Source organism: Salvelinus sp. IW2-2015, linkage group LG13 (genome assembly GCF_002910315.2).
Source record: "Salvelinus sp. IW2-2015 linkage group LG13, ASM291031v2, whole genome shotgun sequence".
Classification (NCBI taxonomy): Eukaryota; Metazoa; Chordata; class Actinopteri; order Salmoniformes; family Salmonidae; genus Salvelinus; species Salvelinus sp. IW2-2015.
In genome coordinates this window covers 33,594,339-33,613,158 of record NC_036853.1, presented here as the reverse complement: position 1 = coordinate 33,613,158, position 18,820 = coordinate 33,594,339, and the positions used below count along the sequence as shown (strand labels likewise).

The following is an 18,820-nucleotide window of genomic DNA, read 5'->3' as shown; positions in this document are numbered from 1 at the left end:
TGTTTCCTGACGTCCACGATCATCTGTTTTGATTGATCGTTGAGTGAGGTTATTTTCCTGTGTGTGTGTGTGTGTGTGTGTGCTGTTATGTTTTCCATTAGTAATTCCACCATGTTGAGGAGAACCTTACGTTGATGTGTGCTATACAGAATATATCCAACTGTGTGTGTGTGTGTATGATTGGTTGTAGCTTGCGAAGAAGATCCGTGAGAAGTTTAACCGCTACCTGGATGTGGTGAACAGGAACAAGCAGGTAGTGGAGGCGTCATACACAGCCCAACCTGAACGTCCCCTCCACCCGCCAATCCAGATCTGACTCACCAATCCCCCCCTCCATGATGGAGTGAGTATCAACACACACACACACACACAACACACACACACACACACACACACCACCACACAACACACACACACACACACACCACACACAACCCTACCCCTTCTTCTGTTTAAATATCATCCTTTCTAAAGAAACAGTCCTCCATGTGTGCAAAATCTGCACATTGAATTTACATTTGAGTCATTTACCAGATGCTCTTATCCAGAGCGACTTAGTTAGGGTTGAGTGCCTTGCTCAAGGGCACATCGRCAAGATGTTTCACCTAATCGGCGCATGGATTCAAACCAGCAACCTTTCGTTCACACATGCACGCGCAGCAGTGGTGGGGATGAGCGCCACTGCTCTGCTCTGCTCGGCGGCCATTTAATTCCCCCAGACAGATGCGGTTGTTTATGGGTAATGGAGTTGTCTGAAGGCCTATTTCCACCAATCTCCCGCTACTGCAGGAGCAAACGCACGTYAAACGAGCGAGCGAGGGAGATAGTGGAGAGGGGAAAGAGCGTTGCTTTCAACCCTAATCTCTACAGCTCCAGCTGTCTACGTATCTCTCTCTCTCTCTCTCCCTCTTCCTATCTTCTTCTGCTTCTCTCTCCCTTCCGCTATCTCTCAGTCCTAATGTAGTTTTGATGGTGTTTTCTGTCTCTCTGAAGTTTCTCCCCTGACTTATCTGGAGTTCCAGGGTCTGTCTCTGCTTCTCCCGCAATCAGCCTGGCTCCGCTCCAGCACAATACCTGTAGACTTTCATCCGGATAGAGTCCAGTTCAGGTTTTTCTCTCGCACACTTATTCTGGAGGAGAGGGAGGAAGCTGGGAGAGCTAGGGTGGACAGAGAGTGAAGAAGATGATGATGTTGCGGATTGGTGTGGAAGGGACGCAACGAGGGTTGAACAGAATTGAGGCTCACTTCTGAGGGCTGTCTGTCAGTCTGATAGCAGTGCATCGCTCCCACAACTTCAAAGAATCCCATTGGGGGGAAAAAGCTGACTTCTCTCAGTTTGAAAAAGTTCATCTGGGAGCGTGACCGTTTTGAAGGAGCGCAGAATAACTTCTCCTCTCAGCAGGCTCACCCAGTCCCAGCCAGGGGAAGTTAAAGATCCAAACATCGGATGTGTGCCCATGAAATGCCATGAAGCCTGTTTTCAGATTCGGTGCCGTGCTGGACCCTCCAGAGAGGCTGGTGGCAGACCCACCCGTCCCCAGGTCAGGGTGTCCTTCGTTGGGCTTTGAGTCAGCTGCTGCTGCCTGCTCCTGGGTCATATGGCGGGTCATAGCTGGGGGTTGTCAGGTGGTTCACAGGATTTCCAATGTCACACAGCCGCCACGCGACCACGGTGGTGTCAGCTCGCCCATTGCCCCCCCCCCCCCCACACACACACACACCACGCTGCAAGCTTTGGTCAGGGGGCCAGCTTCCAGGTCTAGTCAACCAATCAACCAATGCGTTTTAGGTTTTAGTGACTGATTGTCAGGTACCAGCTAGATCACAGTCATTTCCGACTTATTTTGAGGGGCGGACGACAAGATCCGTGTGCACGTCTGATAGTTGATCATAGCCGTGACGTCCTGTCCTCCAGTGCAAGTCAGCTAGCTGAGAGTCGTGTGCGTGTAGGTAAAGCCGCCGCATCTGTCACTYCTACCGCAGGCGCTGTACAGATACACATACACCCGTAGGCTTGTACGCCGAGTACACAAAAAATATAGAACACCTGTTCTTTCCATGACATAGAATGACCCAGGTGAATCCAGGTGAAAGCTTATGATCCTTTTATTGATGTGACTTGTTAAATCCACTTCAATCAGTGTAGATGGAAAGGGGGGGGGGCGCATACTCACTATTAGGAAGAGGTTCCTAATGTTTGCTATACTCGGTGTATCTCTATGGTTACAGCTGCCTCAGAAAAGACAAACGGTCGCTAGCCAGCCAGGCAGGCTGGTGGAGATAAGAACAGGCGTTTAGCTGGCCAGCTGTGTGTTTTTCGATAACGACAGGGGCTATACGGGGTTGTAAATTCTTCTAATGGGTATTCCTTCCATGTTGTCATTTTACTACATGGAGACGGGAGGAAAAGCCGTAGACCACCCAGCCATTCCTGATGTTCTTGTCTGGCTACGGTCTCCAGTGAGGTGGTGCAGTTGTGTTGCTGGAGGAGTATTATGAGAACACGTTACCTCCTGCGCGTCGTTATGACTTTCTAGTCAGTGGGTTAGGAAATGGATGCAAAATGCTACAGCAATTTTAATGTGAATCGGCCACTGGTGACTGAGCTCCTCTCCTCTGGCTGTGGCGTGTTGATCCTGCACTGATCTCTGTGAGGGAGAGCTGGGATCAGGGACGTGGGGTCAGCTGGTTTTCCCGTTTTTTTTGCTCTGAGTGAACTAATGAAGCCTCTGTTTGAGCATGAGGGGGCGCGAGAGGGGGAGGGAGGGGGCGCGAGAGGGGGAGGGAGGGGGCGCGAGGGAGGGAGGGAGGGAGGGGGAGAGACTTAGCAGGCTTTAAACCCCGGGCTGATAGGAGCCCTCTATCTCTCCGACCAAATGCTTCTGTCCCTATTAAGAGACCTTCCTCCGCCCTCACTCCCTGCTCCCCAAATCCCCATTGAGCCCCCCCCCCCCCCCTCTTATCCTTCCCGGCCACTACGCTAACGAAACGCATTGCTATGTGCACTGATGGATTAAAAGAGGGAGGGGGGGCTTGGGAAAAAAGGGGGGGGGGGGTCTTTCTCTCAGCAGGGCAATACTGTAACTCACTGTGGAGATGATGTAAAACACTCTTTTGAAGAAGAACAATATCCGTATTCCTTGCGGTCAAATTGAATACGGTAGCACAGCAAGCTTCTTCAGAAGCAGTGGTAGTGCATACCGGCGTCCACATGGTAATACAATCCATTTATCTCAATGTTCATCATGCCCAACCCTGGATAACAGGGCTACAGGCGTTCAGTACAACGGTTTGGTGGAGTCGGCCGCCACGGTTCAAAATCAAACGTAGGACCAATAGCGTTCTGCAGTATTCCTATTATCTCCCCGATCGAAGCGAGGAGAACTCCTCCCTATAGGATATTGAAACACAGCATAGCAACCCCCTTCGTTATTGAACATTATGCCGGCAGGGGCCTCGTCATAAGCTAGCTGAAGCTTCAGATAATGGAAGAGCGGTGTTGTGTGTGGTTCTGGTGTAAGGAAACGCTCTGTATCCGCTGTGCACTCTCAATGCAGCTTCAGGGGTTATTTCATCTATATTTATTTATTTTCTCTACGTATTTAAAAAAAAAWWWWTTTTTTTACTCCTTTTAAAAGCAGGGATGTTTTTCAAGACCCTCATTTGCATGTTGAATCCAAATCGGGGCCAGAAGGTTTTCCTTCTTGCTCTCTCTCTCGCCTCCCTTTCTCTCTCTCTCTCTCTCGCCTCCCTCACTTTCTCTCTCTCGCTTCCCTTTCTCTTTCTCTCGCCTTTCTCTCTCTCTCCCCTTCCTCTCGCTCGCTTTCCCCTTTCTCTCTCCGTCTATCCCTCTCTCCGGCGCCGCTCTCGTTCTCCTGGTTTTGATGTCAAATTCAAAGCGCTTGCAAATGTATTTWTTTTTTTTATCCGGCACATTTTGCTTAGCCCCCGCGTGTAAAGTGTGTTGAAGGAGAATAATAATGAATGTAGCCTAATGGGAATTTAATGTCTGAAGTTCAAAGAAGCTGGTACATCAGAGCAGCTGTCAATCAAATACACTCTCTCAAGCTCCGGAGGGGGAGGGGGGGGGGGTGAGCGGTAGGAAGAGAGGAAGGCGAGAGTGTACGTGCGTTCGGTGAGGATAGCGGCTTGCTACGTGCGTGCGTCTGCAGGCGTGCGTATTTGTGTGTGTCGGCGGGTTACCGGTGGTCGGTTGTGTTTTCCTGTGTGCAAGGAAGGACAGAATGTCAACCAGCAGGGGGACGGGGTTTAGTGGAGCTGGTAAGGGAGTGTGGGATCAAAGCGACCCAGCCGCGGTGCAGTGTGGAGCAGGCTACTCCCCTGAGGACCCCCCCCCCCCCCCCCTACTCTCGTCTCCCCATCCCTCTCTCAGCTCTTCATGAGTGAAGCTGAGGCACTCTGGGAGCTAGCTGCTATGAGACTAGCTCCTATGACTGCGTGGAGGCACCCGGGGGCTGACAACCCAATGTAATGCTGTGTTAGGGTATCGACTGGCCCCCCCCCCCCCCACACAGCATGAGCATCATCGAGATGGTTGCTACAGTTTGCGTCAGCACTCTTGTGTATTTCCCGATTCAGTCCTCTCCTTGATGTCCCCTCTTTCCTTTTGCTTATCTCTCTGCATCTCCCTCCAGCCGTGGCTGTTTCTGAGAGATATTACTTCTATGGTGGGTAAGTGAAGTCTACTTTCTTTGCAGTAGTGCTGTCGCTAATGTGATGTGCTCTGTCTCGGTTCAGGTTCGACGGTAACTTCAACACCAACGTGTCCAAGACCATCTGCTGTGACAGGCTGTCCCCCACGGTCAACAGCCGAGCCTTCAACCCTGGACGGGACCTCAACTCAGGTGGGTCACCTTCTACCCCTACCACTACACACCCTTACCCTTACCAACCCACAACACCCTCATCATGTTTATCTCCTATACGTCCCCATTGAGACATAAGGCCACAATAAGCTCCCCTTTACTTCCTTTCCACTTCTTCCTGTTGTCCAACCACCCCCATGGACAGCCATGGCCTTGCTTACGAACAATTGCCATGACAACAGCAACCCGTAGAAGTGAATATTCCTCACCATATCGTTCAATCTTAAAAGGAAAAGGACCCAGATGGAAATAATGAACTGTGCCTGTTTCACACGTTATTAAACCACTGTGTTCTTTCCTCTCTCCCCTCTTTCTCCCGCTCTCTTTCTTTCTCTTTTGCTTCAAGAATAGTGATTTTGTTTTCTGCGCTGAAAATTCTGACATCAAATTAGGTGTTTTTTCCCCCCCCGCCTTCGATCTCTGTTCTGCTTCTCCATTCAGTAAGAGGTTGTTTTTTTTGTTTTTTTTTTATCATTCTACATTAGGAGGCTTTGTCGAGCCTTGCCATGTGCCCCCGTTGCACCTCTGTTATCCAATCACTCGAAATCATAACCGGATGTGATTGACGTCATACGTTTTACCTCGGCACCTGAACACTCCCAGTCCACATCCACACTCCAAACAAACAACGACGAGCGCTGTGATTGCGGCTAGACTTTCTGTTCGTTTTATGACGTCCGTCCGTTTCATGGCAGAACACTGCCGACTGTACTGATGCAGCTGCAGCCGGTTGCTCGATTATTTTCTACTCCTAATCCCGCTCTCGCTAATGGTAATTTATTTTTTTGGTCTCGGTGTGGAAACACTGGCAAAGCCAACCGCTCTCTCACACACACTAACCCTCCTGTGTTAGGGCTGTAGAAACTCTTAACAGCCCTTTCTCTTACCTGCCTCCTCGTCTCTCACACCCTCTCCGTCCAAATCCACGCCCGCTCCGCCTCTGAGCAGATTAGGATGATTCATCGTCACCTCCCCGGAGTTTATTATCCCAAGGCAGCCGTCAGGAGTTCACGTTACCACCAGGCCTCCATTTCTCAGGCCGTCTTGACCTCAAGCCTCTGCTACCATTCATCGTCCCCATTTGTCTGCGCCCAGTCTAAACAAGCAGGGGGAGGGAGGGTGGGAGAGGAGGAGGAGGAGGAATAGGCAGATTATCCAGAGGAGGACGGAGAAGATGGTTTGGAGCGAGAAGAGGAGAACGACTGTAATGGAGGAAAGGGAGGCAAAGAGAAGGAAACGTCAGATTATCCAGAGAAGGAGAGCGAGAAATGACTGGGGGGAGCAAGAGAAGTGAGTGAATAAACGAGGGTGGAAAGAGTGAGAGATGGCACCGGTTGTAGTAAATACGAAGAAGGTGTTGGGTGAARTTTCACATCTGTTTTTCCCCTGGGACTCGTCCTTTCCTTCTGGTTCTTGTTCTCCTCATCTCCTCTGACACACCAGCGCMTTTCTCGGTCGCAGTTCCCACGTCGCTCCGGGCACCGGTTTGACKCGAGTGCGGTTCGTTTTCCACCCCTGCCCAGTGGACACATTAACCCCTCTGCACTTAGCCAAAGTGTTAGTGAGCTGCGAGGAGGGAAGCTGGGAATGGGAAGTGTGATTGAGTAATGAGCGCGGATGGAGGGGGTTAGAGGAAGCGGCGCTCCCTCAGCCTGTCGTCTGTGGTTCTAGTGTTTCCTAAACACTGGTGGCGGGATTAAGCGCTGGCAGCCTAGCCGATGTATACATGCTCTTTATAGACTGTCAACATCCCAAGTGGTTCCTGTTTATACCAGGCCTGGAGATGGATGAAGTGGCCTAGAGCGCAGATGTATGGCATGCTAGAGCGCCTCTGCTCGATAACCGCCGCCGTAGGAAGTCCTAGCGTGCCGCTAACCCATATCCATTCCCGTGTTGTAGTKGAGAGTGTAGTGTTGGTCTCTATATCGGGTACTGTGTGTACATGCTGTTGACTGTACGGTTAGTGTTATAGCTAGCTCTGACATGCATGTCTTTTCTAAGGTRGCGCGGCTAAATACTTTCAACGGTGACGTCGTGTTTGCTATTATCTGTCTTAAAGGGCTTACTTTACACACGYACGTTTTTGTTGACACGGGCAGTSKTGGAAAAAGTAGCCAMTTGTCATACTTGAGTAAAAGTAAAGATACCTTAATAGAAAATGACACAAGTAAAAGTGAAAGTCACCCAGTAAAATACTACTTAGAGTAAAAGTCTAAGTATTTGGTTTTAAATATACTTAAGTATCAAAAGTAAATGTAATTGATAAAATGTACTTAAGTATCAAAAGTAAAAGTGTAAATCATTTCAAATTTCTTATATTAAGCAAACTTTCTTGTTTTTAAATGTGAGGATAGCCAGGGGTACACTCCAACACTCAGAMATAATTTACAAACAMTGCATTTGTGTTTACTGAGTCTGCCAGATCAGAGGCAGTAGATGAGCAGGGATGTTCTCTTGATAARTGTGTGAATTGGACCATGTTCCTGTCCCGCTAAGCATTCAAAATGTAACGAGTACTTTTAGATGTCAGGGAAAATGTATGGAGTAAAAACGACATCATTTTCTTTAGGAACGTAGTTTAAAAAAAATAATAAAAAAAGTAAAGTACAGATACCAAAAAACACTACGTAAGTAGTACTTGAAAGTATTTTTACTTAAGTACTTTACACCACTGGACACGGGTTCAGGAATCTGGCTCTATTTGTCTCTCCCGCTCTCTTCTCCTACTTTTCTCTCCCCCCCCCTTCGAGAGGAAGCTGCAGGGTTTGTGATCTGATCTCTCTGAAGATTCCGCCGTCTCCTCTGACCCAATAAGTCTGTTTGTTTAGACATCTACTTTGGCCCAGTTCCCTGGCAGATGCTGCCGTTATATCAGCCTGCAGTGCAGTAACGTAACGAACCAGTAACAGTTACTATGTCCGCCTTTATCTGTTGCGAGTTGGAATTCTTAAATTCTCTTTATCTATTTAAAATCACTTTTTTGTTGATGCTCTGAGAGAAGGTGTTGGCTTAAAATAGCTAGGCCTTGTGTCGTCGTGTGTTGCATGCCAACGGCACCTTGTATAACTACTAAGAGCACACACTTTAGTGAAACTTTTAAAAAAACATCTCGGTTATACGGCAGGAATAAGCAGTTTAGTCTGCTATCCAGTGGGACAAATGCACCCTGGGAATGTGAGTTTATGCAGGGCCTTATAGGATGTGAGCTCGCTCTCACCTACAGACTAGAGGAGATATGGAAAGCTTTGCCATCTACCAGTGGGCTCTGACAGGTGTCTGAGAGACCAGAATGACCCCCCCCCCCCCTCCCGTAGGGTAATTAGTTTTAAAGTGGGTGAAGGAGAGCGAAATGATAGCCATGTAGGGAGCTCTTTTCTTTGTTTCGCAATACTTCATCTCCCAGAATTCCCTCCAATTTTGTACTGTATCAACCCTACCGCTCTCTCAGGATCTCTGAGTATTAATCCCGCCTACCGTTTTACAGAACTGACCTCTCCCTCTGCTCCTCTCTCCTCTGTAGTGTTGGCAGATAACCTGAAGTCCAACCCGGGCATCAAGTGGCAGTACTTCAGCTCAGAGGAGGGCATCTTCACCGTGTTCCCCGCCCACAAGTTCCACTGCAAGGGCAACTACGAGCACCGCAGCAGGTAATGTCACGCTAGCAGACCAGCAGCGCTATCACACAGCATCACTCGGAGAACCAGTACAGTCAACTAGCCCAAAACACACGGGCAAGAATGGAGTCATTATTGTAACAGTAAATCATCACTGACTGCACATTCCTCACACATTTTTAAGTTTTGCGTGGCCACATCAAGGATATTGCTCTTGACTCTCCAAGATGGCCACGTCCTAGACAAAGAGGAACAGAAAACCAGTATTCTTCTATTCCACCTCCTCCCTCTCCTTTGTTCCTGTGTGGCGCAGTGAAGAGGACATGTACATAGTATTTATTCTCTGCTCTTGGGTTGTTGGGGTTTCCTCTCCACTCTGAGACAGACAGACTCCCTGACCACACATGCCCTTGATGCCCCTGGCAGGAATGTGTTCTGAGACCAGTGAAGACCACTGGAATCTCTCACCAACTGTTGTGGTTTCTCTGGCTTAGCCTGGTGAAAGACATCTCTCTCTTCTCTCTCGCGTCTCTGTCGGTGTCTCTCTCTCACTCTCTCTCTCTCTCGCTCTCTCTCTCTCTCTCTCTCTCGCTCTCTCTCTCTCTCTCTCTCGCTCGCACTCGCTCGCTCTTACACCAAATACTCAAAGGCCAGTGTCTCGCAACCAGCCAGCTGGCGTTCAACGATGAGAAAAATGATGTCGCCCTCACCCTGGCTGGCTACAAAGACAAATGTGGACTCAAGACTAGAACCACCAAGACTGTCCTTCTGACCGTTTTTTACATTTTGTCATTTCAATTTCTTAATTTCAATAAAAACCTTGGACCCCTGACTTTTCCGAAATACGTGTATTTTACACTCTAGCAATACTTTGAGATAAATACCATGAAGACATTCTGATCATTCCTACCTAAAAGCACCATGACTGTCAAAATGACATATGCATATTTAACAGTAGAATAGCAGGGCCTCGACGAGTACCAATAGCAGCCAATTTTAATACAATTTTAAAACATTTTAATATACACAATCGCAAAGAAATCTATTCGTATTTTGTTTAGAAAGGTCATACAATACTATTTATTTCAAAAGAACAAAAGAGCATGTTTTGAGTTTTATTTATCTGCGCTTAATAGCCAAGGCTTTGCCATTCCAGTGAAATCAACTTGTTCATTTAGCAGACATCACACGGTTATATTCCCCTGCCCTACTACTGTCAACACACACATATGTTACAGTAAGAATATAATGGAATATAACATAATTAAATAGAAAGGCTATTGCTGATTGTCGCCAGTACTCGAACGAGGAACTCGCCGAGCCGCGTTTATTCCAGGAAAAAGTCATATTTTGAAACCGAGCCCATCCTCACAATTTTGAGAGTTGTTTGGGAGAGCAAGGTGAATTCGTTTACCTTAGAATCTGCTCTTTCCTATAGGGTATTGCAATTGTTCCCTTCGCCAATGCACGCTGCGCTGGTCATCAGTCTCTTCATTCTCAATTTGACAATAGCTAATCTTGTCACCCATCAGACTATTGTCAATTTAGATGGTACAATGATTCCCTACGCAAGTGTTTGCTGAAATTGGGGAAACATTTTAAATCTTAGCTGGGATTTGACAGTTTTAGCATCCAGAGCGTTTTCTACTGCCCAAGTCTGCCGTTGTTGATTCTGCTTGGGAGGAGATGACCAGCCCTCTGAGTGACGCTGATGGAAAAGAGGGAGGGTGCAGCGTTCCCATTTGACGATAGAAGACGGACGGACTGTCTTTTGTTGTCAAAAAGGAAGGCCACGTCTATTATTATACAGTATGTGTGAAATTAGTTTCWATATAGTTCAGGTGTAGTTTGGATGCGCCATTAGCTAGGTAGGCAACTGTGGTCTTAGTCAGAAAATACACTTGTCTTATTTGAGTATTTACAGTCTATGCGCTTCTGGATCTATCAATACGTTTTCTGACTGATTACAATTTACAATGGGGCTTTGGACCTATTGTAACATAATACATGCATTCATTTACAAATGTGTAATTTATTCTGGAATATTTACCCAATTTAAATATCAACGGTCAGAATGACTGGCACGAACACAMACGTCCCCTTTCACCTGCCGGTGCCGCCTAGTGCTGTGCTACCACACTGATCAATACCAGACACAAAACCAACCAAACAACGCAGCTTGGAATGCTGCTAGACTCTAATACAGAGGTTTCAAAGATACATCAAATGACTAAAACCAAATCGAAACMTGTGTAGAAATAATGGACTAACATTCATACAGTTTCTTGACTATGTCCAGCTCGCTAACAATCCCTTAAATGAAAGCTAGTCGGGGAGCATTGAAAATTCCAAAAACAWTGGATAAGGGACATTTGTTTTGCTAATTTTGACTGCTAGGAAATATAACCAATTTTCTGTTTGGCCCGAACCTCATCGACTACCCTGCCTGCTCTAATGTTAACCAGATGGTTTTGGTCACTTCAGTCACACCCATAGCMGTCTCCTTTTATAGACTTATTTAGTCCTAAACAGGGGTTTTGGCACTAGGAGTTTTACAAAGGGCAGTGGTGTTGGTTAGTTAGATCTTAAAGGGGTTACATGTGAAATGCAGCCCCCTCGTTGGAAACGAGGCGAATTGCAACATCACTTAGCCTGAATTCGAACACCTCTTCGTCCCTCTCCTGGATTTACCCCCCCCCCCCTAAAGTTTTGCTTGAGTATCTTTTTTACTTTTGATTTTGTACACCAGCTTCAAACAGCTGGAAATACAATGTTGTCGGTCATTGAAAAGATATGCCACAGAGATTTTAGCTGGTATAAGGGTTCCCTACGCAAGCGTTTGCTTGATTTGTCCCAAACTGCAATTTTAGCAACCAGGGTGTTTTCTACTGCCCAAGTCTGCCGTTGTTGATTCTGCTTGGGAGGAGATGACCAGCCCTCTGAGTGACGCTGATGGAAAAGAGGGAGGGTGCAGCTTACCCATTTGACGATAGAAGACGGACGGACTGTTTTTTGTTGTCAAAAAGGATGGCTGCATAATCAGAATACGATTTGTGTATGGACCCAAAAACGCACACACCATAAAAATGGGGAAACACTATCATTCCACTATTACTGCAGATATAGTATGGACATTTTCAGCAATTACAATTCAAAAAAATCGACATGCAGCTTATTTTAATAGGAACAGGAAACCGATTACTTTTGGTCACTTCAACTTTCGACTARGTTTGTCCGACACAAACGGGTTTGGCAATAGGATCTTGACAAAGGGTGGTGTTGGTTGGAAAAGCGTTGGCGGTGCCTCCCAAAAGCAACAGTAGTCCTGGGAAAGGGGATCTCTTGTGAAAACAGTGTGTGGAGGGCTCAGGGCAGCCGGAGKTAGAGGGGACAGCCCTGGGAACTTTCAGTTCAGCTCAGGCCACCATGAAGCAGTGGGGATATAAGAGCGTGGATAGGGTTACCAGCCTGGGGGCAGACGATGGGAGAATGTTGTCTGGTGTCAATAAACCGCCATTCTAAACTGATTATTGTGTTTGTGTATGTTTTTGAGTGGGATTGTGTTGAGCGTATGTGTTAGATTTGTGTGTACGGGTACGTGTGGTGTGTGTACCATGTGTGTCCTCATCACGTGTATGTGTGTGTGTGTGTTCTCGCAGGCCAGTGTACGTGTCGGCGGTGCGGCCCCAATCGAAACACATTGTGGTGATCATCGATCACGGCGTGACCATTACAGACACGCAGCTCCAGATCGCCAGAGACGCTGCGCTCGTCGTCCTCAGCTCCGTAGACGAACATGACAAGGTGAGGAGTACTCTTCTGATTTGATTACCCATCCCTAACTTACTGCCCTGCCCCAATTCCCCTTCACCTCCCCCTCGCCCCCCTTTTATCCCCTGACAAGTCATCCATATTCGTTCTCCTCCCTCTGAAGCGAAGAACTACGTATGCCCAGGGATGACAATCTTGATCCCAGCAGTTGTCGTTTCKGTCGTTCGAATGCATCTGCGATAAGGATAAAAGAAAGTGTCCGTCTTTGTTTCCCTCTCCCCCAGGTCTCGATCCTGTCCTCAGCGGAGGTGGTGCGGTCCTGTTCTCTGGACCCGTGCTATAAGAGCTACCTGTCTCCTGCCACCAGCGAGACCAAGAGGAAGATGAGCACCTTCGTCAACAACCTCAAGGCTTCCGACAGCCCTACCCTGCACGCACTGGGCTTCCAAAAGGCCTTCCAGCTGCTCCGGAACACCAGCAACATCACCCGCCAACTCACCAGTAAGAACAGGGCACCATGGGAAATGCGGTCTTTAGCACTGGCCACTGATGCCGCAGGCTTGTTCTATAGGAAATGKCAATTTGTTATTTTTCAACACTTGTGGCAATGTATTTGTGTATTTATTTAATGGTTGAAATAAATGTGACTCGAGATAAAGGATTTGTGAGTTGAAGGGTTCATGAACAAGGAAGTGTGTAATTCTTTTTTGTTGTTGTGTGTTCCTGTCAGATACGGACATGGTGATCATCTACCTGTCGTCTGGCATCACGTCCCGAGATGCTTCGGAGCACGAGAAGAGGGACACCCTGCGCGTGGTCAAAGAGGAGAACCGCCACCTCAACAACTCAGTCATGATCCTCACCTACGCCCTCATGAACGGTAGGAGCCCTCCACCACACGCGGTTGGTCTGTGGTCAAAATCACCCTCGACCCCACGCGYGCTCGTCTACGGTCAGAAATCGCATTGAGATTCGCTCGATCAAGAGAAAAGGAAATGTTATGGTTGTGACTGAAAGTGTCACGGGTGGTTTTACAATTGGAATTCAGAATCCAGTAGGTTTTGTAATGTGACTAATGTTGTACCATTCATGATACGTAGTGGATGTGTTTGTGTCATGGGTAGTATTGCTGGACCTACCCAGCCACCTGGATGGGGGAGGAGGAAGGTGTGAGAGGGGATGGGATGGATGTGTCATATGGGAAGGGGGATGGGTGAATGGGGGGGAGTGTGGACTCAAGAGGTGCTCAGGAACCTCAAAGGGCTTTTTGTTTTCTGCAGTGTGTCTGTGATGTATCCCCCTCCCCCCTCTCTATTGTCCCTCTCTTTTACCCGTCTCGCCTCCCTCCCCTTCTCCTCATCCTTCAGTCCACGTCCGACACAGAGAGACCCCTCCACAGGGCATGCATTAGTCTGGAATTAGCACAAATACTTTTTTTTTCACRAGGAAATTAAAACGAGAGACTCGGAGAGAGCCTCGAGTCTAAAGACTTCAAAGGGAGAGTGTGTGTGTGACAGTCAAGCGTTGCTTGTTTAAAAGGGTCGGCGATGAAAAGGATTCAGAAATATACAATCATGCTAAGTTGAGTAGCTTTGTATCCAGAAAGCTCTTGTTTGTGTACCGCAGGCGATTGTAATCAGTCGATAGAGGTCCGTGTGTGTCCAGATGTGAGCTGTTGATTGTTAAAAGGTCAACGGTCTTTTCTCCTACATCAACTCTGATGTTTGAACTTAGTGCGTGCGTGTGTCGACGAGATGCTAGAACTAGAAGGGCCAAATGGCTGGAACGGGAAATCTTGAGAAATGGGCTGTTAATGCTCTGTAGCTGTCTAATAATACTTTCCAGTCTCTCCTGCCAGATTGTGGATCACGGACCGACTCAATCTCTCGAAAATGCCCTGTCAGATATGAAAAAAAAACAGGAGAATGATTTATGCTTTTAACATTAACCAGTGAAATCAKCCACAGATTCTTTCATGGAGTTTTGTAGAGAACGCCAAACGTCCGTCTACAACCAAGCTGGCTCTGATGTCCAGTTTGACCCTGCGGTCCACACATGCCTGGCTGTATTGACTTGAATCCTTTCACATTCCCATGTGTCTTATCATCTGATCAGACCAGGGCCCTAAGCATAAGGCTTGACCGCCCCCCCCCCCCTCCCCCCTTTAATCCAATCGGTGATATGGCTGGCATGCATGCGTTCCACATTAAACCCTGTCAAATGTGCCCGGTGACAGCTGTCGGGCCAGCCATGTTGGAGAGGTCGTTCTAGTCTGTCCTCTATGATAAAGGAATATGCTGGGGGACTTATGCRTGCTTTTCCTACGTTGACGTCAATACATTCAGGAGGATCTCCTAGGCGGCTGCTTTATGCCCCCCAKTGAGAACGATCGGGATGACTGAGTAGGCGTGTCAGTGTATCAACGAATCRTATTGCTTTGAGTCATGAAGCCGCAAAAATGATAACAAATCTCTCTCCCCTCCTCCACAGAGGGTGTGACCGGTCTGAAGGAGCTMGCGTTCCTGCGCGACCTGGCGGAGCAGAACTCGCTGAAGTACGGCGTGCCCGACCGCTCGGCGCTGCCGGTGGTGAAGGGGAGCATGATGGTCCTGAACCAGCTCAGTAACCTGGAGACCACCGTGGGACGCTTCTACATCAACCTGCCCAACCGCATGATCGACCTGGCCCGCTTCAGCCTGTCCTACCAGGACGCCATGGGAGACGGTGGGTTAGCAACTGGTCCTAGATCAGTTTGTTTTAGTGGCTCACAGTTAACGTTTGGTTTATAAAATCTGACCCCAAGCGCATGATTGACTTTGTCCGCTTCAGCTAGCCGTACCAGGAGCCCATAGGAGACTGTGGGTTTATATACTGATCTAGGGCCAGTCTTACTGTTGGTCATTATGGTTAAGGTTAGAGCTAGGGTACAGTGATCKGATCCTAAATCAGTGTTAACAAATATATGCTAGACCAGTTCTGTTTTGGCCTGCCCTACCAGGACCCCATGGGAGACGGGGGTTCCTAACAACTGGTCCTGGGCCAGTTTCTGTTAAGTTAAATCAAGAAAATGGCCGTTGTAATTTTTTTAGGTTATAGTTTGGACCTAAAAACTGGTCTGGGACCAGATGTGCTCTTACGTGCGCATAATGGAGCTATGGTACAGAGAGCTGCTGATCAGTGGTAAAGAAGGATTTATGAACAGAATCGGATAGATTTTCGGCTCTCGGTCATAAATCAGTGCGGTTGTTTAACGATCTGTGTCTTCCACCCTGCAGGTTTCATCATGACGGCGAGCCGGCCATGTTACTTTGGCAACCTGTTGCTAGGCGTGGTGGGAGTAGACGTGAACCTGGCCTACATTCTCGAGGACGTCACCTACCACCAGGATTCCTTGGCCTCCTACACCTTCCTCATAGACAACAAAGGTACCTTACCTATCTCTCTTTCTGTTCTACTGACATTTTACTTTATGTTCGTGTTCTTGTCTTTTATTATTTCTTGTTTTGTCGGGCGACGAATACCATGTGTATCCCTTACGTACGACTAATACAACTTGAAGCTCTTTCCTCGCACKMACACACACACACAACTTCTGCATAGGCTCAGAAAAACCTGGTATGTAGTTAATACAACTCCTACTGGAGCAATTATTCTCACGGAGAACAGGTTCCGTTGGCAAGTCCCGTCTCAGCCCTCTAGTCATCCCAGGRCAGATGGCAGTGGCTCTTCAGAGCCCTGACTGACTGGGAGGTCCAGTAGAAATATGAAAGTGGCACGGCCGCCGGGTCTGAGTGAGGCAGGTCAGCAGGCCTGAGAGGGAAAGTCATTAAGTTTACACCCCATTAGGGGAACTACCTGGCTGTGACACACCAGACTGACAGACCCACTGACAGGCCGTGAGGTGACATCACCAGGGCAGGGCTGTCCAGGGTAACAGTGGTTCTGTTCACACACAGAGAGACTGAGTCAGGGGCGAGAGGTGGAGTTTTGGTTCGCTACTTCTCTGCCACTCATTTTAGGCTTGCCTTTAGAGAGGCTTAGTGTCACCAAAGGCTGCATTTAAGAGGTCGTTTTTGCGAATGCTTTTCAAATAAAGGAGGATGTTTCCTTGGCTGGCCAGGGAAGGTTAGGTTTTTGTAAACAATCTGAAWGGCTGGCAGTATTGTTATTGTAATGGTTATGTTGTCAGATGACGGCTTGTTGCAGCATGGTACTTATTACACTGTCATTCGATGAACAAACCACGATTTAATGAAGCTATTAAAGTTGTTAGGTGTGTTCTGACTAATAGGCCACTCAATTAGACAGAAGGTAGACAGTTCAGTGGAGAGTAGAATGATGCTGTAATGTTAATTGACTGTTATAGTGTGGACGTAATGAGGTCAGAGATGAGTGTTTCTCCTCTCTCCTCACCCCCCCCTCTTCCTTCATCTCTCATTTCTCTCTCCCCTCCATCTCTTTCTCTGCCTCCACTCTCTCTCTAGCCCTCTCTTTCATCTGTGTCTCTCTCTAGCCCTCTCTTTCATCTGTGTCTCTCTCTAGCCCTCTTTCAATCTGTGTTCTCTCTAGCCCTCTCTTTCATCTGTGTCTCTTCTCTAGCCCTCTCTTTCATCTGTGTCTCTCTCTAGCCCTCTCTTCATCCGTGTTTCATCCATCTCTCCTTCATTTCTCTCTCCCCCTTTCCTTCATTTCTCTCTCCCCCTTTCCTTCATTCCTCTCCCCCTCTCCTTCATCTCTCTCTCCCCTCTCCTTCATCTCTCTCTCCCCCTCTCCTTCATCTCTCGGTGTCTGTGTCTCTGTATGTCTCTCTGTCTGTCAGAGAACCTGCTCCTCCGGCTGGCTGCCTAGAAACAGAACAGCCGTAGAACTGGCACGGCCAAGCCGTTTGTTTACCCTCATTAAAGTACAACCCCTCCCCCCCATTCCCTCCTCCCTCGTAAGGGCTCTCACTCTTCCATTGCTTACTGTTACTGCTGCTCTGAGCTCACTGGTGTCTGCCTGGAGAATGGTTAGGGACCACAGCAGTAGGGGAGGTTTGGCCTTGCCTTGCCCAGGGAGTAGTAAGCTTGCCCCTGGGGTAAGGTGTGTTTSGATCCTGTGAAGATCCCCTGACACCGCTGTTCTCYTGTTGTTTTTGGTTAMCCAGGTTACACCCTGATGCACCCGTCCCTCACACGGCCCTACCTGATGACCGAGCCTCCGCTGCACACTGACATCATCCACTATGAAAACATCCCAGGGTTCCCCGTAGTACGGGACAACATACTCCGGTGAGTTAGGGTATAGGGGGCTATGACCAAGGTTTCATCAGTTTCGTGTAGATGCTGGAAACTCGAGGTGGGCTACTAATGTAGTTGGATGCCTTTTCATCCGCTCTCTGTTATAGCAATCTTTATTTACATATTGTAATCTGAGGCGTTTTTTTTTTAACGGACTGCAATTCACGCTCGGTGTTATCGTACAGACAGCGTTAATTGTTTTTGCTAACGCTAACCCTCCTGCTCCCTGTGTCGCTCCAGTCTGCCGCTGGGCAGTCAGGTGATAGCTGTGCCAACCAACTCCTCTCTGTCCTGGCACACCAACCGGCTACGAGACCCCAGCAGGGAGGCCTACAACGTCAGCTACGCATGGAAACTGGTACGAGGGCACTGCCGTCGCTCACCGCCCGTCTCCGTTTAACTCTGACTCCGTATATCTCCTCTCTAGAGCTCTCTTTTCTCTTTCTCTCCCCTCTGTCCCTCTCTCTCTCTTTCTTTCTTCTCCCTTTCTTTCTTCTCCCCTCTCAATAATAGAGCAAGCCAACAATGCAATGCTGCGTCTTTGTTTTCTCTTCCTCCAGCTCCAATTAGCCGAATTTTCATCTTAATAGTGGCCTTTTTTTATTTTTTATTACTTGGCCCAAGCATTAGAGGGGCAATTGCAGTGTTATGGACATTACGTTGCAAAATCACAACTTTAATGCCTCACAGAATGGACAAACAACATATAAATGAAACTCTTGATGGCTTTAGTAACCCTTGGGCGGAGTGTATACCCAAGAAAGCGGACTTCTAAATATTGGCATGTTGGAGAAATAAAGAAAATAAGAGGGGTTATGGATGTTACATGAAATTGACATGCTTTTTGGGGAGACTGAATATATTAGCAGAAGTCTGTTTAGTTTCTAAGTCGTAGGTCAAAACGTGGATAGTCGTTTCGAAGGAAAGGCTTGGCKGAACACAAAAATKATAATTTTGAAAATATTATTTCCATTATTAATTTTGAGTCTATCGGAACACATTTGTTGTCATTTGGAATGTTTTTAAATATGTCACCAGAAGGGCATAGTGCCTTACGATTGCATAATTACAGATATTACAGCCCGAATAGTACAAACTGGTTGAATCAACGTTGTTTCAAYGTAATTTGTCAATGTATTSTGACGTGGCTTCTACGTGGAAAATACATTGGATTTGACAAAAAGGCATCAACGTAAACTGTTTTGAGTGTGAAATTTCAACCACAGGATTGTCATCATTGTAACCAGGTTCTAAAACTATATTTTTGGT

At 47.6% G+C, this 18,820-nt stretch overlaps 1 protein-coding gene across 1 annotated transcript in view; it reads left to right on the top strand.

The window, feature by feature from the left end:
* Positions 1-18,820, top strand: part of LOC111971362 (VWFA and cache domain-containing protein 1) — an 82,413-nt gene that overhangs the window by 45,960 nt on the left and 17,633 nt on the right. The window contains 11 exon segments of the mRNA XM_023998104.2: positions 191-298; positions 300-343; positions 4,760-4,866; positions 8,408-8,534; positions 12,161-12,305; positions 12,557-12,773; positions 13,003-13,152; positions 14,763-14,996; positions 15,548-15,697; positions 17,419-17,542; positions 17,792-17,909. Coding sequence (XP_023853872.2) covers positions 191-298; positions 300-343; positions 4,760-4,866; positions 8,408-8,534; positions 12,161-12,305; positions 12,557-12,773; positions 13,003-13,152; positions 14,763-14,996; positions 15,548-15,697; positions 17,419-17,542; positions 17,792-17,909 — 1,524 coding nt within the window.